We start from the raw sequence: 26,581 nt of genomic DNA on the forward strand, positions 1-26,581 counted from the left end.
GAAGACCTGAAGAGAAGGTGGGAGGCCGCGGGGGTTGATTGTTGGGAGGCTGCAGGCTGGATTCCCCCCAGCAGTTGGGCCCTGGGGAGAGGGAAGGAGGCCTTGGGGGGGTGTGGGCACCCCCGACGTCTGCTTGGCCCCCAGGGCCATAGTTAGGAGCTGGATGGCGGCCCGAATGGCTGCAGCATTTGTAGGAGTCTTGGCTGGACAGACCTCATTGTCATCATTGAACTTTAGGCTTTGTGGTGGGGAGAACTCAGGAATTTGCATGCTATTTTGGCCAGATGCCAGGGATTACATGCCATTTCTGCTGGATGCCAGAGACTGCTGGCTTTCCAGGCTTAAAAAAGGGTTGTCTTTGTTAGACCGTGTGGGGTTACAGGGGGCCGCCATCTTGTTTCCTGTGCCGGACCATGTGGGTGGAGCCATCTTGTTTCCGCTTGCCCCAGGAAGCTGTAGCTCACAGCTGGGTGGGTGGGTTCGCGCCAAAAACCCTGGGGTCCCGGGGTCACTAAGGGTGGCGGGCGCCATATTTGGAGGCCTCGTGGTCACTAGGGAAAGACTCACCAGGTGTTCGGAGGCTTCCTGCGCGGTTTCCTGGGCTGCCTTCTCCCTCCCCTGCATTGCAAAGATCTCTTTAAGTAGCTCTTCACGTTCCTGTGCAGTCAGCTTACTCACGCGGCGTTTGGCTTCAGCCAGGTCCGTCTCTGCAGCATCTGAGCAGTCTTGGGCAGTCTGCAAGCCTTCTATGCTCTCCTCTGTGGCGTTCAGTTGTAAAGAGGCATGTGAAGGGGTCCTAGACACTCTGCTGGATCCTCTGACGGGATGAAGGCCATTTGTGCTTTCATCTGTAGCTGGGGTTGCTTCAGGAACTGAAGTCTTGGATGTAGGCAGGGATGCCGTCTGCGATCGATGACTTCTGGTCATGATAGGAGAAGTCCTGCCATCTGTTATAAATGGATTTGAGCCGGGTCTTCCAGACATCTTGTTGGATAGATCCTTGCTGGCTTGGAAGCGTTCCTTTAAACCATCCTCTGCTACCAACTTGTGAGGTGATCTCACGATGAATCGTTAAAGGAGCTTCCAAGTAAAGGCATCACGCAGAGATGCAATCATATTAGCTTTATTCAATGATAGATCAAAGAGAAAGAAATACTTGGCATGAAAGCATTCATGCCTGCATGTGAGAGAGAAATAAAATAAAACAAGCTAGCATTACATAACTAAAAGAAGGACTAAAAGCTAGGAGAGGAGAACTGGAACTAGAAGCTAGGAAATGGAGACTAGAAACTAGAACAAAGAGCAGCCCCTCGTGCAGAGGTATTTATGGGGGGACCCTCCCTGACCATAAAACTCTCTCGCCAATGGGGCTGCCGGGTCTGAGACCCTTGGCTCATCAGTGGAAGCAAAGAAGCCTCTTTGCCTCCATCTGATGACCTTTTTGGGGAACTGCCAATGGCTGGCACAAAACATCTAACAATATATATATGTGTGTGTGTGTCAAATGCTTGTTAACTATTTTTAGATTACCTTGCTAGGCCCCAAACATGGGACAAATCTTTATTTCCTGTGTCAGCCTAACCTGAAGGCCATCGACAGGCAGTAGTCACACCGGTGACAGCTCATATTTGTGTAAAATTTAAATTGCTAACAAAGAATTAAGGGAGACTGATATGCATTTCAAATTTATTAGTTTTCATCAGTCAGCCATACCCTTCTGAGATTCGAACCTGGGCTGATTGCACATTAGGCAGTTGTATATATATGTTTTCATATATGCATTGTATGTATGTATATATATATATATAAAACAGTCGCTTATTGCTAAAAGATCATAATAAGCAATAAAAAGTAACCGTTTAAAGCATATCTACCTAATCTAAGCTTTCGCTGGTCCTCTGCCAGCGTCATCAGAGAAAGCATTGAAGGTTTGAAAAATCGTTGGTAAGCCTGTTTGGTTCTGCGCTCTGCTCATTGGCAGCATAATGGACCTTGCTCTAGCCAATCGTGATTGTTCTGTCTCGCATCGCTTCCCTTGCAATCTGGTCTTACTGTCCCCCTTTTTTTTATCTTTCTCCTCCCTTTGTGTTTTGGTTTGACTACCTTAACTGATCTTGTTTTCTTTTGTTGTTCCTCATCCAATGTCATAGCTGTCGGTATTTGTATTTCCTTGTTCTCTGTGTCTTCCTTCTCTACCCTCCTTGCTTATGATTGGCTATTCTGTGCTATGCCCGGGTTTCCCTCTTGACTCCCTTCCATGATTTCTGCAAACAGCTCCCGGCCCCGATTCACTTGACGTATGTCTTCCTTTCAATGCTTATCCACTGATCTTTATCTGATCCCTATACTAGCCACCCCAATGTTTTTTGTTTATTTATAGGCCGCCCTTGCTTTCTGCTATTTGATTTAGTTGAACTTGCTGTATTTGGACGTTCTTTGTGTCTTGGTGTGTATGTGTGTTGCGGTGTTCTCTTTCCTTGGTTCGCCCATATCTGTTCAATTGGGGTTGTCTTCAGATCATTCCTTGTCTTCTCAGCTAGTTGTTGCATGATCGGTATCTTCTTTTTCATATGAATCGTGTTATCCTCTATTTGCTGTATTTCTTTCGATGGGTCACACATTGACTGGTTGTTTTCCTGGCTTTGGGATGGTCACTTTCATCTGTTCATTGTGCTTGTCTGTCCATCCTGTTAAGCTCCTGTCTTCCGGGTGCTCTCCATCTGTTTGTGCGTGCGTGTGACATTGTCTTCTCTTCCCTCGCTCTATCCACCTCCGATCTTTGGGAGTTATTGCATGATTGTTTGTCGTCTGTTCCTGTTTTCCAGGCTCGGTGGGTTGTTGTGTTTTAGATATCTCTTCCAGTGTCCTGGTTGTCCAGCTTTGATTTCTTTTGATTTCTCTCCTTTTTATCGTGGGTAGACCTTTCTGTTGCTGTTGATGAACTTTTAATGCCTGGTAGGCAGGTGGCAATTCTATGTGGCGATTAATTGTAAATTTATCTGAGAGCCAGGCTTCCTTAAGTAATCTGCCTCCTTTGGAGGTGTCTTGGGCAATGGTCTGTGCCCCTGCAAAGTCGAAGGAGTGGTTATTATCCATCATATGTGTCCATATTTGTGAATATTGTTCATGTCTTTTTATGGCAAGCTTATGTTCATGGATTCTTGTCTTTAGTTGTTTGGATGTTTCTCCAATATAGCTATATTGGCACTCATTGCATCTCACCCTATAAATTACTGATGATTTTCCTTTTTCAGATAGTTGTTCTTTTGGGTGCATCAACTTGGTACGGAGTGTCTGGTTTGGCTGGTGTGCTACATTAATGTTGTGTGGTGCCAATTTCTTGCCGTTTCCTCTGAAACTCCATTTATGTATGGAATTGTCATCCAAGTTGTATTTGCCAAGCCATTTGTGTCAAATGTGGTTCTTGGTGCCTACTGTAATGCCAAATAAAATTTGTTGGGTAGCCATTTTGTCTGCATACCCGATATAGATGATCACGTTCCTTGTCCCTGGCTCTTTTCATGTTACAGTGTGTGTCTAAACGTTTGAATAATGTTCAGATGCAGGAGATCTTGTGGGATGTGGGGTGATTACTTTTATAATTTAGCATCCAATCTGTTTGTGTCCCTTTTCTGTAAATGGATGTGTGGAGGGTGCCGTTTGTTTGGCGACTGATTGACACATCAAGGAAAGCTAAGGTGCCATTGGATTCCTCCTCTGCTGTAAACTGGAAATATTGAATTTAGTTGTCTCATGAAATCAATCCCACAATTCACAACGGTTTTTCAAACCTTCAATGCTTTCTCTGATGATGCTGGCATAGGACCAGTGAAAGCTTAGATATGCTTTAAACGGTTACTTTTTATTGCTTATTGTGATCTTTTAGCAATAAACAACTCTTTTTTATCCATCCCAGTGTTCGAATATATATATACATAATATTAATATTTTGTTTAATATAAGTAAGATATATTTAATATGTCACTTTCCAATCTGTTGCTATTTCCTCTGACCAAGGAGATCTCATTACTTTTACCATAGCTACCAGATTGTGATTATTCCAAACATTTTGGACTGCAATTCCCATAATCTGCCTTAGGTCCAATGATCACAATTGTTAAGAATTGTAGTCAAATGCTAAAGCCATCTGGGTGGTTTTGGGCAAGTCACTGTCTCTCAGTCCAACCCAGGGTTATTGTTGTGGGGAAAATAGTAGTTAGGAGCATGTTTGTCACCTTAAGTTGTTTATAAAAACAGTAAAGGCAGGATAAAAATACATACATACAAAAATAATCAAAGATTAGGGAAGGCTGTGCTATCTTAATATTCCACGTAGTAGCAGCACCTTGCAGATCATGACTGGTCTAAAAATGCTAAGCTGAATCAGATCTGGTTAGACTTTGAGTGATAGATTGATAGACATACAAAGGATGTAAGTTCAATCAAGAAGTCAAAAATACATCTTGGAAGAAGACAAAGAAAGACAAATCACTTCCATCTACATAGACATTGGCATGGCATCACTAGAAATCAAATATTAGTTCCAAAGAAGACTTTACTTTCTATTACCAGGTAACATGCCTGGAAGATACCTTTTAAGAAATCACAGTAATCAGTTGGTGATTTTTTTAAAGGAGTGGATTACTAAAACTGAGAATGTGCTGCCTGCAATACAGGTGGAATGTGTACAAAAAGAATGTATAATTGAAGACGAAAAAGAGGAAGATCTCCAAAAAGCTAAAATGGAAGCCAAAGGTATGTTTTTAAAATCCAGTCTTTGAATATAGAGGCTGTATTGCCCTTTTCCAACTTACATTACAGCTTTTGTTTGAAATTAAACTTTTGAACTGAACATAGTGATTTATAATGCCAAATTACACCAGTCAGTGAAGCTATGCTGGTGTTTCAAAAATGGGAAAGTTGCAGAAGAGAACAACTCACATAAACAGTAGCTGTAACAAATTCCTTATCTGGGCTTATTAAAAGGAATAAAAATACAGATATGATATAGGTATATATAAGTATCCATGTAACAATAGAAGAGAACATTTGTAGCTCAGGGATAATTTGTGGGGTTCTTGGTGCTCTCTGAGCTTGGTTATTTTTGTGCAGACATATTATTACACAATTAAGTAAGATCATAAGTGCTAGAAGAGAGTGGAGTTTGCACTGTTTATATACAAGTGGTCGGCCCTGTCAGTGTTGGAACAAAAGGCCAACATCCAATAAGGGAGCAGAGGATTTTAGAAATGAACCACTGGCTTAAAAATTGGTGTCTTCAACAGAACTTCTGCTTTCTAGACCATGGTCTACATTACCTAGAGCAGTGCTTTTCAACCTTTGTACCACATTTAGGATTTGGCAATATTAGAGTACCACCAGTATCCTAGCAAGGTGTCAAAAACTTTGATGACCAAAAAAAAAAAGAAAGGAAAAAAGTGATAAAGTACAGGTAGTCCCCAGCTTACAATAATTCACTTAGTAACTGTTCGAAGTTACAGTGGCACTGAAAAAAATAACTTATGACCATTTTTCACACTTATGACCATTGCAGCATCTTCAGGGTCACGTGATTTATATTTGGATGCTTGGCAACTGATTCATATTTATGATAGTCACAGTGTCCCAGGGTCATGTGATCCCCTTTTGCAACCTTCTGACAAGCAAAGTCAATGGGGAAACCAGATTCACTTAACAACTGTGTTACTAATTTAACAACTGCAGCGATTCACTTAACAAATGTGGCAAGAAAAGTTGTAAAATGGGACAAAACTCATTTAACAATTTTTTTACTTAGCAACATAAATTTTAGGCTTAATTGTGGTCATAGTCTGAGGACTAACTGTAAACCCACTTACCACACTTTTAATGGTAAACTTGTGCCTGTTTCTCTGACATTAATCTTTGCACTGTTCTATCCCCTTCTCTCCCTCTGCTTGTCTCAAAGAAACCTCTCCTCTTGTCTGTCTCTCTTTCTCCATCCCCTTCTCTTTCCCTGTCGACTTTTTCCCCTCTCCCTTTCCCTCCAAAACCTCCTCCTTTTATATCCTCTCCTTTCTTCCCCCTCATATTTCTTTTCTCTTCAGTGCATTTCCAGCTGTCTCCTCTCCCCCAGGCTGCACGCTGCTCGAGGAAGTTCCAATCAGCCCATGCCAATCCTGGGTGCTCAGCAGAGCCCCAGCAACACTGCAGCTCCAGCAGACTCTCCCACATTCCTGTGCAGTGCTGCCATTACTTCAACTCATCCCCTACTACACTTTTACACTTTTTTACACTTTTTTTACAGTGATTTTCAACCCTTCGTACACATACCACCTGCCAGGTGCCAAAATACCATAAGTGGTTCATGGGTTGAAAGGCACTGATCTAGAGGAAGGGCTACTGGCAAGGGATAGACTGCACCTCACAAGAACTGGAAAGAATATATTCAGAAAACAACAGGATCATCTTATCAAAAGGGCTTTAAACTAGAATTGAGGGGGAAGGGGGGGCAATATTCACAACCTTTAGAAACTAATTCCAAACAAAAACCAGTAGATACCCAATCACATAAGGAGGTAGAGAGTAAAGAGAAAAAAGAAAAACATAATGAAATAGAGAGTGATGGAAAGGATGGAAAACCCAGATTCAAAGTAGGAGACATAAGAAACATACCCAAGACACATAAAGGACTCAAATGCCTATACACTTACACTCACAGTTTTGAGTGAATTTGAAGCATTAGTACATGAAAGATAGATATGATATAGTTGCTATTACTGAAACTTGGTGGGATGAAACTCATGACTGGAATGTATTTTTAGTGTATGCTGGGCTGGCATACACGTGTAGCAGCCGCATCAGGAAGAGCGGAGCTGGACAGCTCCGTGCAGGAACTACGTTCGGCGGGAAAGCCAGATTTAAAGGGATTGGCTGCCTGGCCGGCGGGAAACCAGGGTTCAAACCTATTGGTCAGGCATTCACCTGGGCAGGTATAAAGCATGCCCAGGTAACCGTTGTCTGGCAGTTCAGACCATGCTACCACCAATAAAGATTATACACACACCTACGCCTGCGTCTCATCAATCCGCAAAACCGACTTAACAGTGGCGATGAAGGTGGGATCCTGTTTCGATTAGCGGTAAGACACCTGCAGTCAGCCGCATTGCCAGGTAACTCACCTGAAGTTGAAGCAGGACCGGTCGGATCGGACGCAATGGCTCAGGTCAGTCAGGCTCCTGTTTTTAACATCGCTCAGCCAGAAGAGTGGGAAGCATTCGTGGGGCAGCTGGAATTCTTCATAAAGGTTAACCACATTACTGAGGACAGCATGAAAGTTGCTGCACTGCTCAGTACTTGCAGAAAGGACATTTAAAACCTGGCAGTGGGGTTGTGCTCACTGACAGCCATCGGTGCTGTGACTTACGGCGACCTCATTGCCAAACTGAACCAACACTTCAACCTGCACATGTCGGAAGTAGCGTGGAGGTATCAGTTCGTAAAAAGAGACCAGCAGCCGGGTGAATCGGCATCCACATTCATAGCCATAGTCCAGCAGGTGGCTTGTCTATGCAACTTCGAAAATCTAGAGAATAGGCTGCATGATCGAATCATTTTCGGACTCAGAGACTGGAGGTTGCGGCAGAAATTGTTCGCCAAACCGAGCCTGACCCTCAAGATAGTCCAGGAAGAAGTCCTGGCCTGGGAGCTAGCGGAGAAAACAGAGATGGTTGAGCGGATCCAGAGGAAGCAGCAAGGATGGACTTGTGGCAGAGGTAGATGCGCTACACCTGAAGGCAAACCAAGCATCGGGGCAGCGGGATAGCCCAAGCGGTCAACGGTCGGCAGCCACCACCACCTGCCAGGAGAAGAAATGCTCCAGATACAAGTGCGGGGGGGTCTAAACAACGATGTGCAGGGTGTGGAGGAAATCATAACCGAGCCACCTGCAAATTCAGGCCAGCCAAATGCAGAGCATGTGGCAAGACAGGACACATCACATCTGTCTGCTGGAACTGAAACCGCGACAATCTGCACAAAGTGGACACTGAGATTCACCTGCTGACAGGTAGTGGGGCTCCAAATCATATCATGGCCATCAGCTACACCAAGAGCAGATGGGCAGTTTGTAACATGGGGGCTCGACAATTCCTCACCCCCAAAATCAAGCTAGATGTGCATCTTCAAGGGGTTCACTGTAAAATGGAGCTGGACTCCGGCTCATCAGTCTCTGTCCTTTCTTTCGAGACTTATAAGTTAATTTGCAGCCGGAGTGGCAAGCGGGTTCCCTTGAGGTCATCTAGCATCACCCTAACTGATTTTCAGAACACCCCAATACAAGTCCAGGGGGAGGCTACCTTTTCTGTGTGGTACAGGGAGTTCTAGGGGCCCTTGGACGTCCTAGTGGTCAAGGGACAAAGGACCAGCCTGTTAGGGTTAAACTGGTTTCAAGTGCTGGGAATCTGCATTATCGGAATCCACCAGACCCAGATTCTCAGCATCGAGTCCATGTGCAAGGCATTTGCAGACGTGTTCGATGAAATGCTGGGAAAATACATGGGACCACCAATCGCATTCAAATTAAACCCCAACATCCAGCCCATCCAAATCAAACCCCGGAGAGTACCGTTCACATTAAAACTCGACAAGCTAGTTGCGCAGGGAGTTTTGCAGCCGGTCAAGGGAGCTGAGTGGGGAACCCCCATAGTGACCCCACTCAAAGCAAACAGTGAGATGAGGATCTGCGCTGATTATAAATGCACAATCAATAAAGCGTTAAACCTGCACACGTACCCAGTGCCCACGGTCAGCAGCATCCTCGCATAGCTCCAGGGAGGCTCTATCTTCACCAAACTGGACCTCGCTCAGGCTTATCTGCAACTCCTGGTCAACCCAGAGACCGCCGATGCACAGACTATAGTAACCCACAATGGGGTGTTCCAGGTAGACCGGTTGCAGTTCAGAGTTAGCGTAGCTCCAGGCATCTTTCAGGAGGTGATGGAGCGAACGCTTAAGGGTATACCGGGGGTATGCCCGTACTTCGATGATGTTCTCATTGCAGGGGACTCTGAGGAGATTCTGGCAGAATGACTGCAGGCTGTTTTAGGGAGATTTCGTGCTGCTGGCCTAAAGCTCAAAAGGGAAAAGTGCAGCATTGGGGTGCCAGAAACGGAATTTTTGGGGTTTAGAATTGATGCTCAGGAGGTTCACCCCACAGCATCTAAGGTGCAAGCAATCAAGGAGGCTCCCATGCCTAAAAATAAGGTGGAGCTGCAAGCTTTTCTGGGGTTACTCAATTTCTATCATGCCTTTTTACCCCACAAAGCATCCATTGCTGAACCTTTGCACAGACTACTGGACAAGCACACCACATGGAACTGGACCAAGGTACATGACACCAGTTTCCAGGCCCTTAAAGATCTGCTAACAAGCAATGCTACAATCACTCATTTCATAGAAAACAAACCAATTTGCATTGCATGTGCTGCGTCCCCTTATGGGGTGGGGGCTGTGTTAAGCTACTTAGAGGGGGATGGCAAACAAGTCCCTATTGCATATTACTCCAGGACATTGTCTGGGGCTGAGCGTAACTATGCCCAAATAGACAAGGAAGCCCTGGCAATAGTTGCTGGAGTAAAGAAATTCCATGACTATTTGTATGGTAGGAATTTCACCATTTTCACAGACCATAAACCATTACTAGGCCTGTTTACAACAGACAAACAGACCCCGCAAATTCTGTCACCCAGAATGCTCCAATGGTCCATTTTTCTATCGGCTTACTCATGCAAATTAGTGCACAAGCCAGGCAAGGAAATGAGCCATGCTGACGGTCTAAACAGACTTCCTTTAAACCACACAGAACCAGATCCCACACCAGCAGCCCAAATATTAGCCATCCAAGATCTGCCAGAATGTCCCCTCAGTGCCAGGGACATTGCAGCCAGAACACCAACAGACAAGAACTTGAATAGGGTCCAGACATGGGTAAACATGGGGTGGCAAGACAAATCCCCAGGGCCAGAATTCATGGCATTCTTCACCAGGAGGCACGAGTTGTCCACACACAAGGGTTGCCTGTTGTGGGGATGCCGGGTTATCATACCAGAGGAACTGAGAGACAGGGTCATTCACTAACTACACAAGGGACACCCAGGGGTGGTACGAATGAAGGTGTTGGCAAGGAGCTACCGGTGGCCAGGCCTTGACAAGGACATTGAGGGACAGGTAGCTACACCTGCCAAAGATCTCAGCCAGAACTGCCTCACGCCCCAGTCCACAAGTGGGAGGAAACCCACACACCCTGGTCCCAAGTCCACATTGACTATGCTGTTAATGGCTAATCATTCTTGGTAGTGGTGGACAGCCACTCCAAATGGTTGGAGGTGGTACCTGTGAGTAGCATGACCACAACAGGGACTGTCCAGGTGCTCAGGGGACTCTTTGCCACACATGGCCTCCCCAATGTATTGATCTCTGATAATGGTTCACAATTTACTTCTTCAGAATTCCAGGCATTCCTGAAGACCAATTGAATTAGACACGTCACATCCGCTCCCTTTCATCCTTCGACCAATGGCTTGGCTGAACGCATGGTGTGCACCACAAAGGATGCACTGAAGTGCATCATCCAAGGGGACTGGAAACAATGGTTGGCCAAGTTCTTACTACACCAACACACCACACCCTGCACCTCTACCAGAAAAAGCCCAGCAGAACTTTGGTGGGGCAGGTGTCTTATAACCACTGTTGACAGATTACACCCAGACAGAGTGGCAGCAGACGCTGAAAACCCAAAGACCCCCAGAGAATTCTCTAAGGGGGAATCCATATGGGCAAGGAACTACGGCTCTGGTCATGTATGGGTGCAGGGGGAAGTGGTTGAGAGAACAGGCCCATTGTCATACATTGTAAGGGTGTAGGGGGGCCTCAAATGGAGGAGACATGTTGACCAGCTCACATAAGAAACATACCCAAGACAAATAAAGGACTCAAATGCCTATACACTTACACTAACAGTTTTGAGTGAATTTGAAGCATTAGTACATGAAAGATAGATATGATATAGTTGCTATTACTGAAACTTGGTGGGATGAAACTCATGACTGGAATGTATTGATAGAAGGATATAAACTATTCAAAAGAAACAGACCTAACAAAAGAGGAGGTGGAACTGCATTATACATAAAAGATCACTACATCTCTACAGAAATATATGAAACCAAGGATGAAAACCTCTTATAATCCATATGGGTCAGTATAAAAGGGGGAAAATGGGCTATCCAAGCAAGCTGAAGAAATAGACAAACTCTTTGCTAACCAATTAACAGATTTTGTAGGAAATATACCACAGTAGTAATGGAAGACTATAACTTCCCTGATATCATATTGGAATTCAATATAATGCAATGTAATATAATCCAACCAATGTCTTAAACTTTAAAAGAGCAGATTTTAACAAACTTAGAGAGAACGTAAGAAAGATTCCATGGATGAAAATCCTAAAGGGGAAAACAACTCAAGAAGTGTGGAAAACTCTGAAAAATATAATCATAAAAGCTCAGTCCAACACAATACCACTGAAAAAGAAAAACAAGAAATCCAAGAATAAATCAGCATGGCTACACAAGGACTTCTCTGCTAAACTGAAAGACAAAAAGGATAAGTACAAAAAATGGAAAGAGGGACACATAACCAAGGCAGAAGAATATCAGCAGATAGCCAGAATCTGCAAAGATGAAGTCAGGAAAGCAAAGGCTCAGAATGAACAAAGACTTGCAACAAAAGTCAAGGATAATAAAAATAAAAGTTTCTTTCATCATATAAATAACAAGAAAAAAGTCAAGGAAACAGTCGGTCCACTAAAGAAAGAAGATGACAAGGAAGTAACAGGCAGTAGAGAGAAAGCAAAGCTGCTTAACTCATTCTTTGCATCATCTTTATGAAAAAAGAAATTATAGCCCAACCTACCAAAAACATGTATAAAAGAAAGACTAGAAACAAAAATTAAAATAAGCAAGAAAATGGTAAGACTACAATTGTCCGATCTTAATGAATATAAATCACCAGGACCTGACAGATTACATTCTAGAGTTCTGAAGGAGCTGGCAGATGTTATCTCAGAACCATTGCACTATATCTTTCAAAAATCCTGGAGCACCAGAAAACTACCAGAGGATTGGAAAAGAGCCGATGTAGTTCCCATCTCAAAAAAAAAAAAGAAAAAAAGCGGGGGGAACAGACTCAGGAAGCAACAGACCAATCAGCCTAATAAATATATGGAAAGATACTGGAAAAGAGAATCAGAAAACAGATCTGTGAACATCTAGAAAAAAATAAAGTAATAATGAGTAGTCAGCACAGTTTTGTTAAAAACAAATCATGTCAAACCAATCTTATTTTATTCTTTGACAAAGTAACTAAATTAGTAGACTAGTGAAATGCTGTGGACATTGTATATTTAGACTTCAGCAGGGCATTTGGCAAAGTAGACCACAACCTACTTCTTGGTAAAGTAGAAAAATGTGAGATAGACAGCATCACCAACAGATGGATTTGTAACTGGCTGACAGACTGTACTCAATGAGTCGTCCTTAATGGTACTACATCTACATGGAGGGAAGTAAGCAGTGGGATACCACAAGGTTCTGTCTTAGTCTCAATATTTATTTATTTATTTATTTAATTAAATTTTTATACCGCCCTTCTCCCGAAGGACTCAGGGTGGTGAACAGGGCATATCTTAAAACTACAAAAGTACAAAAGTTAAAAAAGAATTAAATTATTGCCCACAATAAAAAACAATAAAAAAATATGTATAAATATTAAAACCCTAAGTGATTCCCCATCAGGCCAGGCCAGCTTGTTCAAATAAATGGGTCTTTAACCCGCGCCGGGTTAAATTCAATATCTTCATAAATGACTTAGATGATGGAATAGAAGGGGAACATAAAATTTGCCAATGACAGGAATAGCCAACATCCCAGAAGACAAGCTCAGGTTCCAAAAACATCTTGGACAGAAACCTGGTGGCTGCTGACAATCCAGAGCAGGAATTAATAGATAGAATGCTGTGGGAAGACTGGAGATACAACAACCACAGTGGGGCCCCCAGCAACTATTTAACCAACAATCATGGTGGGGCCAGCAGCAATGGGGGCCCCAGTAACCAATGATGAACCCACCCTTCAGAGCAACCTTCGATGGGGACCCAAAGAAACTGATTTTCTTCCTCAACCACGTACACTCTCATTTGAATAGCTGGGCCCATCTCTACCTGGACCCAGGTGCTATGGTCAATGTGATTACATCCAGCCTAGAGGGAGAAGCATCCGAATGGTTGAACAATTTCTATAACGAGCAAGCCCCTGACTTGGAGGACCCCCTCCTTTTCCTCCTAGGGCTGAGGGAAATATTTGAGGACCCATCAATTGCCCTCAAAGCGGAAGAGCAAATCCACAAGATAAAACAAGCTGGCTGGCCTGCCCTGGAGTACATGCGGGAGTTTCGAAAGCTGGCCGGTCAGATAGAGAGATGGCCTGAGCAATCCATAATTCATCTTTTTAGAGAAGGGTTAGATGACTACCTTTCTCTAGCATGTATCTACCAAGTTTTGCCTGACCAACTGCATGAATGGTACCAGGCAGCAGTGAAATTAGATCTTCAGCTCGCCCACTATAAGAAGCCTCTCCTACCTGAACCCAAGCCAAGGTCAGAACAACCTGAATGGCAATCACTCTGATGAAGATCTCCAACTACTGTGAGGGCTGAAAGACCCAAGCCACCTGTAGACCCAGCAATTAAGTGTTTCCGATGCGGACAGCAGGGACATCGAGCAGCGAAATGCCCAGTCCCCTTCCCCCAACAGCAGAACAGACCAGGACCAGCAGTGAGAAAGAAACCTGCACAGCAGCTAAAGGCAGAGAAATCCAACACAGGAACCTGTTGTCCAGGTCACTTCCCCCACATAGGAGGACACCGGAACTCAGACTGGATCCACTCCAGTTCTACCCTCTTTTGACAGCGATGATGAAGGGGAGAATGACCCGATGGTGAGTCGATGCATCCTACCTTTTTTATTGCCTCCTAAACTCATAATCCCTAAGTCAGGGGCACAAATAGACCTGAAAGTGCTACTCAATACTGGCTGCTCCCGATGCATCATTAGCCTGTCATGTGTCTTGAGACTAGGCACAGCCATGATGTAAAACAGGCTGGACACTTCAGATATTTAAAAACTCTACACCTCATCTGCCGGGGCTAAAACGAGATGTGGAAAACTATGTCAAGAGTTGTATCATATGTGCCACCATGAAAAGAATTCCAGGGAAAACCCCTGGACTACTGCAGTTGGTAGCAGACCCTTCTCAACCATGGGAAGAAATAGCTATGGACTTTATTGTAGACCTACCTGAAAGTAGAGAAAATACTGTCATCTGGACTGTGATAGATCTGTTTTTGAAGCAGGCTCACTTTATCTCCTGTAAAGGACTCCCATCTGCACAATGACTGACTAAATTGTCCCTGAAACATATCTACCGACTGTATAGCACCTCTAAACGAATAATTTCAAGATAGAGGAGTGCAGTTCACAGCAAAAATTTGGAGGAATTTCCTTAAATTAATTGGATCATCTCAAGGCTTATCTGCTTTTCATCCAGCTACCAATGGGGCTGCAGAATCCGCTAACAAAACTGTGGAGCAATACCTCAGATGCTATGTTTCCTACCAACAGACAAACTGGACTGACCTCCTCCCTTTCACCGAGGTGGCCTACAATAATTCTGTTCACAGCAGCACTGGCTACACAGCTTTCAGAATAGCCACAGGAAAAGAGTTCAGCCCGATGCCTGACTATCCTCAGGTGCCCTCTGCTTCCCAGACACTTGATCAATGGGTGAGGGGTTAGGAAGAGATTTGTAGAAACCCAAAAACAGCATTAAAAAAGACTTCTGAGACTTATAAAAAACAAGCTGATAAAAAGACGGCTCCCCAAAGAACATTCCAAGTGGGGGGAAAGGTTTATCTGTCAACTAAATATTTATGTCTCAAATTACCCAGCAAGAAATTGGGACCAAAATTCTTGGGGCCTTTCCCCATTGTGAAAATCATCAACCCGGTCACAGTAAAATTGAAACTCCCCAGACTTTTGGGGAAAATTCACCCGGTGTTTCATTATAGCTTACTGAAACCTTTTTGACCTTTAAGACCTCCCCCTAAGAAAGCACCTGGACCCCTCATAGTAGCGGGTCAGACCCATTAAGAAGTGAAATGTATTCTTGACTCTAGAATCTTTAAAGTAAAATTGCAGTACCTAGCACAATGGAAGGGATACCCATTGTCTGAAGCCATTTGGGTGAAATCTAGTGATGTGAAATCTAACAGACTTGTCAAAAAGTTTTATGAGAAACACTCCAACAAACCAAAAGCCAGCTCCTAACTTGTGTTTTATACTACAGGATCTGTTCTTTTGTAAAGGGGGCCAGATGTCAATGCTGCAAACATTGACATGTTTTTGCACTGACAATATAAGAGACAGCCTGTTACTTTAATTGCTTCATTTCGGGGGGGGGGGGAGGAAATCTACCTGGATGTTGTGAGAAGATTAGGAAAGCCCACATATAGAATGGGAAGTGAAACCTCATATGTAAAACTAATTGGATAATGTGATTTATGACATGTAGATAAGGGTGGGGATTGTGTGTTATGATGGGTTTGGGGGGAAGAGATTTCAGATTCTGGCATCCCTCCATGAGTGCCAATGTTTCGTTTCATTATTAAGACTTTTTAGATAAACAATGCTTGCATTTTGTTTGAAACTGTGTCTTTTATCAGAACTATGACATCAAGTTTTTAAGAAAAGACTGGACAACCACCTATCTGAAATGGTATAAACTCTCTTGCTTGAGCAGGGGGTTGAACTAGAAGACTTCCAAGGTCCCTTTCAGCTCTATTCTAATTGATTGATTGATTGTGTTTTAGGTAGTTCCTTGATTGGGCTATTACTGCTTGATTGTTGGTCTATTATTAATCATGTTGTAAGCTCTGCTTCTTTAGCTGTTGATTGCTGATAAGGAATATACTAAGACTGAAATTGCCAGAATCATGGACCTCATCATGGGCCTTGCTATCTACTTTCAATATGGTGAACAAATATACCAACAAATCAGAGGAACACCACTTTCAGGACTCATAGCAATGTCTAGAAACCATTGTGCTCCTACGCATATAACCAAAAATATGGATCTGGTAAGTAGACAAAACCTTTTTCATAATAAAAAAGGGTCAAGTAGAGAAGACACATATGAAACCATCAACAACATTTTCAAAGGAATAAAATTGCAATAGAAGAAAAAACAACAACACACTACCATTCCTAGACATCATCAACAGAGATAAGACAAACTAGGCTGTACTTCTAGTTTGTTCATAAAACCTGTACTAATCAAATATTCCACTACCACAGTAACAATCCAACCCCCAAGAGTAGCTGTGTAAGAACACTATTTACAAGAGTCCCTGCCTCACTGGAGCAATCCTGAACATCAGGAAAAAGAAACAAATCTATACCACATCTTCCAACAAAATGGATATCCACACAACTTTATCAAAAAGTGCCTGATCACTCAACCCACTATAGTACAACCAACACACTATGAAAAATATAACACTGCCATACATTAAAAACATCTCAGAAACAACCAATAGAATATTGCAACAACATGGCATCATTGTAGTAGTCAAATCAGCTACAGTCCTCCCAAACCAAAAGACTCAGTACCCCAAGAAGAAAAAATAGGAGTCATCTCCTATGTGTAAATACTGCAACAACCACTATATAGGATAGACAAAGGGCATACATGATCCAACTGGCAATCAGAAAACATGATGAAACATCATTAATTGTGCAACACTTGGACAGAGTTAACCATAGTTTCAACTAGGAAACTGTGAGCATCCTAGACTGAGCTAAGTCCAAAAAAGCTAGAGAATTCCTGGAAGCCTGACACTCTGACAAATCAGTCATCAACAGGTACATAAACAATATCTACACATCATTCAAAAGAGAGTCAAAAAGCTAAAAAGGAAACAAAAAGACCAAACATTTCCTCACCAACAATCAACACCCAGCTAAGCAGATATTAATATCAGGATTAATATCAGATCCACAATCAAGCAGTAAACAATACCCTAATCAAGGTACTACCAAGAACACTCTCACCGACGCTGACAGTATATAACTACTTGTATATAAACAGAGCAAACCTCATCCCTTCTAGCACTGCTGATGTTACCTAGCTGGATAATGAAACTGTCAAGAGTGATTAGCTTTTTCACCTAGTTTCTTTTGCACTGTCAACTTGACAACAATTGGGAGGGGTGGTGGTTGTAATCTCTGGGGTGGAAATGGAATGCCAAGACTCTGTCTGCAGACCATGAGACCCTGTTTCTCCCTTCAAGGCCATGCTGTGCAGCTGTTTGAATGATCCAGGCAGTTCTCATAACAAAAGGAGCATATTCGATTGGATGATGCAATGGACTGAGAGGAACAGCCAAAGGGGAATTCAAGTTTAACTATGTGGATTTTGAGTGGGAAATTCAGATGTGGTTTTGCTTCTTTTGTGCCAATGTAGTGTATTCAATAAAAGTGTTACTTTTGGGAATAAACAATGTCCCAGGAGTTTCTTTCTTGGATTCAGTAGTTGGACATTTGACAGAAACATCTGCAAGAAAATAACCAATCTGAAAGAGCACCAAGGACTCCACAAAGTAGCCACAACACAGAAAAAAAGTATAGAAATATGTTCTTTTTCTTCCTTTACAATAATAGAATCCAAGATCAATCAACCTGAATTGTGAAGACCTTTTTCTAAAAATAAATTAGTTACTGTCAGTGCTTTTTTTCTAAAAAATAAAGGTGCCGGAACTCTCATCTTGGCGGGCACAGGAGGTGGGGGGGTGGGGGGGGCGGTGCTGCTGCAGTCACAGGTGCAAAGGGTGTTGGTGGTGGGCTCCCCTCCCTGGGGCCGGAGCTGGCACAGCTGGTGCTGTGGGAGCAGCAGAGCCCACTCTATATGGCGGGGCTGCACAATGCGGGCAACGGAGGTGGTGCGGGCCAGACGATGTTTTAATCTTATGATTTTAAAAATATATTTTTTCTATTGTAAGTTTCCCCAAACCTCGCCATGTGGATTGCATACAAATATTATATAATTGGTAAATAAAGGTAGAACATATGTTAAATATACATCAAATGATAATATGCTTCCCTACAAAGTCAATTCTTACACAATGACAGACCAAGGAGTTAACTCGGAAAGGCAAGAGGAAAATCTAGAACAGGTTTGTGCAGCTCTTCAAAATCTTCATCAATGATTTGGATGAGGGGATAGATGGGGAACTCATCAAATTTGCAGACAACACCAAGCTGGCAGGAATAGCCAATATTCCAGAAGATAGGCTTAAGATACAGGAGGATCTGGACAGACTTGAACACTGGGCACTATCTAACAAAATGAAATTCAATGGTGAAAAAAGTAAAGTTCTACATTTAGGCAGGAAAAATCAAATGCACAGATATAGTATAGGTGGTACCTTGCTCAATAGTAGTAACTGTGAGAGAGATCTCGGAGTCCTAGTGGACAATCACTTCAATATGAGCCAGCAGTGTGCTGCAGCTGCCAAAAAAGCCAACACAGTGCTAGGCTGCATTAACAGAGGGATAGAATCAAGATCACGTGAAGTACTTTACAATGCCTTGGTAAGGCCACACCTGCAATATTGCACCCAGTTTTGGTCACCACGATGTAAAAAAGATGTTGAGACTCTAGAAAGAGTACAGAGAAGAGCAACAAAGATGATTGGGGGACTGGAGGCTAAAACATATAGGGAACGGTTGCTGGAATTGGGTATGTGTAGTTTAACGAAGAGAAGGGTGAGGGGTGACATGATAGCAGTGTTCCACTATCTCAGGGGCTGCCACAAAGAAGAGGGAGTCAAGCTATTCTCCAAACCGCCTGAAAGCAGGACAAGAAGCAATGGATGGAAACTAATCAAGGAGAGAAGCAACCTAGAAGTAAGGAGAAATTTCCTGACAGTTAGAACAACTAACCAGTGGAACAACCTGCCTCCAGAAGTGGTGAATGCTCCAACACTGGAAGTTTTTAAGAAGAGACTGGCCAGCCATTTGTCTGAAATGGTATAGGGTTTCCTGCCTGAGCAGGGGGTTGGACTAGATGACCTCCAAGGTCCCTTCCAACTTCTTCTTCTTCTTCTTCTTCTTCTTCTTCTTCTTCTTCTTCTTCTTCTTCTTCTTCTTCTTCTTCTTCTTCTTCTTCTTCTTCTTCTTCTTCTTCTTCTTCTTCTTCTTCTTCTTGATTTGGAGACTAGAGGAGCATCTACAGTGTTGGAGCTTGTGGTCATGGTAAGCCATGGAGGCACTAGGCAACATGACTTTCAGGGCAGTGGTGGTGATTTTACTACTTAAAAAAAAGTCTGTGCTCTGTCCAAGGATGTTTGGTAGGCTGCATGTACAGGCCTGGTCTAGAATTTATTTTGGAGCATTCAACTATCTAGAGCAGGCATGTCAAACTCATTTTGTTTGAGGCAACTTTTTATGAAAGAATTGCCATTAATTTGTTTTAATAAAATAATTTAAATCAATTTTTCACTTGATTTCAAATTAAATGAATGAGATTTTTTTAGTACAATTGCCAAATGCAATAAACTGATTTTAGGTATATGTTACTGGAAGCAAAAAGCAATCCCTGTTGTGTTACTGATCCCAGAGAAACATTTGCATGTATGCAGGTACCCTTAGGGTGCCATAGTTATGGATGAGAAATATTGGTTGCAAAGTTGGCATTTCTGGATGTAATACAGATATTTTGGTCTTATTTTTGTTTCTTTGCATGTTTGATATTTTTAAAAAGGCATATGCTACTGAGTTATGCACATATGTAACATGATCACTGCTTGTCCAAAATTTTACTATACAGATAGTACCACCAGAAATTATTTTTGCCTGTTTAATTAATGTTGTTATTGATGTTAAGCTCACCAGGGAAAACATCATATATTGTTATATATATACTAGGTTAATTATTTAAAGACTGAAGTGCAACATAACTAGATTCTAAATAATCTATTTTTCAAAACACACAACAGTCCAAACAGTAAAAGTAAAGTCCAAATTAAGAAAATTTCATTCTTAAGAATTGTTTAGATTCAAAATAGTTTTCAAGAGTTTACAAAAGATACTATTTTTCTAGCATCAGCTAAATTAGACATATTACATTGAGAATATCGGACTTAGAAGAAAGGCTTTGAGGCCGACTGGTCTGTGGACTTCAGAGCAGAGAGCTGCAGCAGAAACTCTTTGCGAAAGAGACTCTCTCACTCCAGGAAGTCTTGAAAGATATCATGGCGGATAAAGCCACCAGTGGGGCCGTGAAAGCCATGCGGCCCGCCTAAAGCACTCAGCATGAGGAGGCTGTCCACCACGAGGATGCCAAACTCCCAGAAGACGTTGACTGCAACCACGAAGTGGACAAACTTCAATGGCACAATGACAAAGAACAAAGGACTACTTACAAGGCAGTTCCCTTTCTTTGGTGTCCAGGCTGTGGCGGCTGCCACCAATGCATGGACTGCAGGTTCCATACAGTCATGTGTTGGGCCTGCAGGAAGACTGGCTACATCGCTTCAGTCTGCAGAGTTCAACAGAAGGACCGCCAATCAGACATTCTGATCTGGAGAGGTACTGGGGCCCCAGGGCAGCTTAATGTAGGGTTTTGCTCCAGCTGTTGTAGCGTTTGCCGCACAGGAACTCGCCACCCCCTTAAGCCCAAGTTGCGACTTCAAGTTGAGCTGCAAGGTGTCCCTTGCAAGATGGAACTGGACACTGGTTCAGCCATGTCCATCATATCTCTCGAAACCTTCTGCTTCATCTGCAATGGCAGCAAGAGGTGGGCCAAGCTTAGGCCATCTGACATTATCCTGACTGACTTCCAAAACTCTCGAGTTGCCATCAAAGGTGAGGCCACATTGGCCGTTAAGTTCAAAAGGTTTTCAGGGCCCCTAGATGTGATTGTGGAGGAGGGCCAGCAAACGAGCTTGATTGGGCTAGAATGGTTTGATGCTCTGGGCATCCAGGTCACCGGAATCCCCTGTACACAAGCAGTGAACTTGGCATCAGTATGCACGGAGTTCGTGGACATTTTTGACACTAGCCTAGGAACATACAAGGGTCCTCCGATAGCCTTTAAACTTGATCCTGCCGTAATGCCTATCAGGATCAAACCCCAAAGAGTGCCATTTGTGCTTAAACATAAGATTGATGCAGAGCTGGATATTCTAGTTGAACAGGGCGTACTACAGCCCATAGATGGGGGTGAATGGGAAACCCCAATTGTTATGTATTTACATGTTTATTAAGTTAACATTAATAATATACAGGGCTGAGGTAAAGCCGCGGCAGCTTTTGACAGCTGTCAAAAGCTGCCGGACAGAACTACGCAGGCGGACACCGTCTGACAGCTCTCGGCTGTCAGAATCACCTGGCAACAGCACGCGCTACCGATGACAGCTCCGAGCTGTCAAAACCAGCCGGCTCTGATTGGCGAAGCAGATGGCGCGGGAAACCGGCTCAGCCCTGATTGGACAAACGTTGACAGCTGCTAGTATAAATAAGAGCGTTGTTCTTCTGTTGTTTGCCTGGTTCCTAATAAAGTTTGTTGTTGTTGTTGTTAGTTGCGAAGTCGTGTCCGACCCATCGCGACCCTATGGACAATGTTCCTCCAGGCCTTCCTGTCCTCTACCATCTTCTGGAGTCCATCTAAGCTCACGCCTACTGCTTCAGTGACTCCATCCAGCCACCTCATTCTCTGTCGTCCCCTTCTTCTATTGCCCTCAATCTTTCCCAGCATTAGGCTCTTCTCCAGTGAGTCCTTCCTTCTCATTAGGTGGCCAAAGTATTTGAGTTTTAGCTTCAGGATCTGGCCTTCTAAAGAGCAGTCAGGGTTGATCTCCTCTAGGACTGACCGGTTTGATCGCCTTGCAGTCCAAGGAACTCGCAGGAGTCTTCTCCAGCACCAGAGTTCAAAGGCTTCAATTCTTTGGCGCTCAGCCTTTCTTATGGTCCAGCTTTCACTGCCATACATTGCAACTGGGAAGACCATAGCCTTGACTATACGGATTTTTGTTGACAGGGTGATGTCTCTGCTTTTTAGTGTGCTGTCTAGATTTGCCATGGCTTTCCTCCCAAGGAGCAAGCGTCTTTTAATTTCTTGGCTACAGTCCCCATCTGCAGTGATCTTGGAGCCAAGGAAAATAAAATCTGTCACTACCTCCATTTCTTCCCCATCTATTTGCCAGGAATTGAGAGGGCCAGATGCCATGATCTTGGTTTTCTTAATGTTTAGTTTCAACCCAAGTTTTGCACTCTCCTTCTTCACCCGCAACACCAGGCTCTTTAGTTCTTCTTCACTTTCTGCCATTAGAGTGGTATCATCTGCATATCTTAGGTTGTTGATGTTTCTTCCGGCAATCTTAATTCCAACTTTTGATTCATCTAGCCCTGCCTTTCTCATGATGTGCTCTGCATATAAGTTAAATAGGCAAGGCGACAGTATACAGCCTTGCCGGACTCCTTTCCCAATTTTGAACCAATCAGTGGTTCCGTGTCCAGTTCTCACTGTTGCTTCTTGGCCCGCATATAGATTTCTCAAGAGACAAATAAGATGGTCTGGTATGCCCATCTCTTTAAGGACTTGCCACAGTTTGTTATGATCCACACAATCAAAGGCTTTAGCATAGTCAATGAAGCAGAAGTAGATGTTTTTCTGGAACTCTCTAGCTTTCTCCATGATCCAGCGTATGTTAGCAATTTGATCTCTAGTTCCTCTGCCTCTTCGAAATCCTGCCTGTACTTCTGGTAGTTCTCGATCCACATACTGCTGGAGTCTAGCTTGTAGAATTTTAAGCATAACTTTACTAGCATGAGAAATGAGTGCAATGGTGCGATAGTTTGAACATTCTTTGGCACTGCCTTTCTTTGGAATTGGAATGTAAACTGATCTTTTCCAATCCTGTGGCCACTGTTGAGTTTTCCAAATTTGCTGGCAAATTGAGTGTAGCACTTTTACTGCATCGTCTTTTAAGATTTTGAATAGCTCAGCTGGAATACTGTCACCTCCACTAGCTTTGTTGTTGCTCAGCTTTTCTAAGGCCCACTTCACTTCACATTCTAGGATGTCTGGCTCGAGGTCAGTGACCACCTCATTGTGATTATCAGGGACGTTAAGCTCATTCTTGTATAATTCTTCTGTGTAATTTTGCCACCTCTTCTTAATCTCTTCTGCCTCTGTTAGGTCCCTGCCATTTTGGTCCTTTATCATGCCCATTTTTGCATGAAACGTTCCTTTCATCTCTCCAATTTTCTTGAAAAGATCTCTGGTCCTCCCTATTCTATTGTTTTCTTCTATTTCTTTGCATTGTTCATTTAAGAAGGCATTCTTATCTCTTCTAGCTATTCTTTGGAATTCTGCATTCAATTGGGCATATCTTTCTTTTTCTCCCTTGCCTTTCGCTTCCCTCCTTTCCTCAGCTATTTGCAAAGCTTCCTCAGACAGCCATTTTGCTTTCTTGCATTTCTTTTTCTTTGGGATGGTTTTGGTTGCTACCTCTTGTACAATGTTGCGAACCTCTGTCCATAGTTCTTCAGGCACTCTGTCTATCAGATCTAATTCCTTAAATCTATTTGTCACCTCTACTGTATATTCAACAGGAATATGATTTAATTCATACCTGACTGGCCTAGCGCTTTTCCCTACTTTCTTTAATTTAAGCCTAAACTTTGCAACAAGAAGCTCATGGTCTGAGCCACAGTCAGCTCCTGGTCTTGTTTTTACTGACTGTATAGAGCTTCTCCATCTTTGGCTGCAGAGCATATAGTCAATCTGATTTCTGTGTTGACTGTCTGGTGATGTCCATGTGTAAAGCCGTCTCTTGGGTTGTTGGAAAAGAGTGTTTGCTATGACCATCGTATTCTGTTGACAAAATTCTATCAGCCTGTGCCCTGCTTCATTTTGTACTCCAAGGCCAAACTTGCCTGTTATTCCAGTTATCTTTTGGCTTCCTACTTTAGCATTCCAATCCCCCATGATGATAAGGACATCATTTCTGGGTGTTAGTTCTATAAGGTGCTGTAGGGCTTCATAGAACCGGTCAATTTCATCCTCTTCAGCACTGGTGGTTGGGGCATAGACTTGGACTACTGTGATATTGAATGGTTTGCCTTGGATTCGAACTGAGATCATTCTGTCATTTTGAGGATTGTATCCCAGTATTGCTTTTCCTATTTTTTTATTGACTATGAAGGCTACTCCATTTCTTCTGAGGGATTCTTGCCCACAGTAGTATACCTGATGGTCATCTGAATTAAATTCACCCATTCCTGTCCATTTTAGTTCGCTGATACCTAAGATGTCAATGTTTAGTCTTGTCATCTCTTGTTTGACCACGTCCAGCTTTCCTTGATTCATGGATCTTACATTCCAGGTTCCTATGGAGAAAAAATCTTTACAGCATCGGACTTTCCTTTCACCACCAGACACATCCACAGCTGAGCGTCCTTTCGGCTTTGGCCCAGTCGCTTCATTCTTTCTGGCGCTACTAGTACTAGCCCTCTGCTCTTCCCCAGTAGCATGTTGGACGCCTTCCGACCTGAGGGGCTCATCTTCCAGCGTCATATCGTTTTGCCTTTTGGTACTGTCCATAGGGTTTTCATGGCAAAGATACTGGAGTGGGTTGCCATTTCCTTCTCCAGTGGATCACGTTTTGTCAGAACTCTCTGCTATGACCTGTCCGTCTTGGGTGGCCCTGCACGGCATAGCCCATAGCTTCATTGAATTACGCAAGCCCCTTCGCCACGACAAGGCAGTAATCCATGAAGGGGCTAATAAAGTTAAGTTTGCTTAACTTCGCTGTCTCGCCTGCTCTTTAAAGCACTGGCGACGAAGGTGGGATGCCTGCTTGCATAGCTGAAGTCACCGCCTAAGGGGAGAAGAGATTTTTTCCCTTAGCCAGAGCTAGTCACTCGCTGAAGTCACTAAGGGAAGCCTAGCTTCCACACAACGCAAGCAGCAGCACCCATGACCGGACAGCATGACGAACCATGGCCATATTCGCGAGTTCAACACTCGCCACCCAGAATGCTGGGAATCACATCTTGGCCAGGTAGAAGGGTACCTGGTGGTGAAGAAGATTACTGACGATCGGGCTAAAGCAGCCGCCCTCCTCTGGCTCAGTGGGCCCGCCGTCTACGATGCCGCTGTGGGACTCTTCAGTCCAGAACCCATCGCAACAATCTCCTATGCTGAACTCACCGAGGGGCTGAGTAAACACTTCATGCCCACGAAGTCAGAGCTCTTCTGGAGGGTAAATTTCGCCCGACGAGTACAACTTCCTGACGAGCCCGCTAATGACTTTATAACCCGGGTCAGACACGCTGCGCGGCGATGTCAGTTCCCCGATTTAGAGGACCGAATCCGGGACCAAATCGTCATAGGGCTTAAAGATGAACGGCTGAGGAGGAAGCTGATCGCCAAACCCGCTCTGACGCTGGCTGAAGTGGCGATGGAAGTCATCGCCTACGAAGACAGCCACGGTGACAACCAACGTCCCCCTGATAGCGGGCCCAGTGGGTCCGTGCACCAGGAGGACGGCGCCTTCAGCGGGCCAGAGGATGACGACATCTCCATGGACATCGATGCCATGCAGCGGCGATTCGAGAGGCTCAGGCTTCAGCGCAAGAACCGAGGGGGCCCTTCCAACAACAACAAGAGCACTAGCTACCAGCCGAACAGAGCTAAATGTGCCAGCTGCGGCGGAAGCCACCCGAGAGCATCATGCCGGTTCCGCAGTGCCAAGTGTCATGGATGCGGAAAAACAGGCCACCTCAAAGCTGTGTGCCGTAGCCGGAGCCGAGAAAACCTACATGAATTGGAGGTGACGTCTGCAGGTACGAACCAACCCACACCCAGGGACAGGCACAAATCCAAACCCCTAGTGCAAAATGTGAAGGGAAAAGTGAGAGAGCACATGGTCCACAGCACCCTTAAGCCCAAAGTCAAGGTGGACGTCCTAATTCACGGAATCCCCTGTGAGATGGAAGTGGACTCTGGGTCCTCAGTCTCTCTCATTTCTTGGCAAACTTGTAATCGCAGCCGGCAACGGCCTGCCTTACGCCCCACTAAACTCCGCCTAGCGGATTTTCAAAAAACACCCATTAAACTCCGGGGAAAGGCCTCAGTCCCAACAGAGTTTAGACAATTTAAGGGACCCCTTACTATACTAGTTACCCAGGAAAACAGGACCAGCCTGCTAGGGCTGGACTGGTTCGAGGCACTAGGGATAGCACTGACAGGCGTCAACGCCACTCAGCTGTCAAACTTGGAATCCGTCTGCCTTCAATTCGCGGACGTTTTTGACAGCTCACTGGGAAAATACACAGGACCCCCAGTATCACTAAAACTGAACCCTAATGTAATGCCTATCAGAATCAAGGCTAGAAGAGTTCCCTTCGCCTTGAGAGAAAAAATAG

General features: G+C 43.9%; 1 protein-coding gene across 1 annotated transcript in view; it reads left to right on the top strand.

The window, feature by feature from the left end:
• The window catches only part of CRLF2 (cytokine receptor like factor 2), a gene marked incomplete at its 3' end in the record, with an annotated part of 55,307 nt that extends 29,062 nt beyond the window's left edge, over positions 1-26,245 (top strand). The window contains exons 9-13 of the mRNA XM_083362558.1: positions 4,635-4,755; positions 7,386-7,754; positions 9,842-9,966; positions 25,696-25,852; positions 26,205-26,245. Of these exons, the coding sequence (XP_083218684.1) occupies positions 4,635-4,755; positions 7,386-7,754; positions 9,842-9,966; positions 25,696-25,852; positions 26,205-26,245 (813 nt within the window). The remainder of the gene's footprint in view (positions 1-4,634; positions 4,756-7,385; positions 7,755-9,841; positions 9,967-25,695; positions 25,853-26,204) is intronic.
• Positions 26,246-26,581: the final 336 nt, after the last annotated feature.

This window comes from Vipera ursinii (genome assembly GCF_947247035.1).
Source record: "Vipera ursinii genome assembly, chromosome: 4".
Classification (NCBI taxonomy): domain Eukaryota; kingdom Metazoa; phylum Chordata; class Lepidosauria; order Squamata; family Viperidae; genus Vipera; species Vipera ursinii.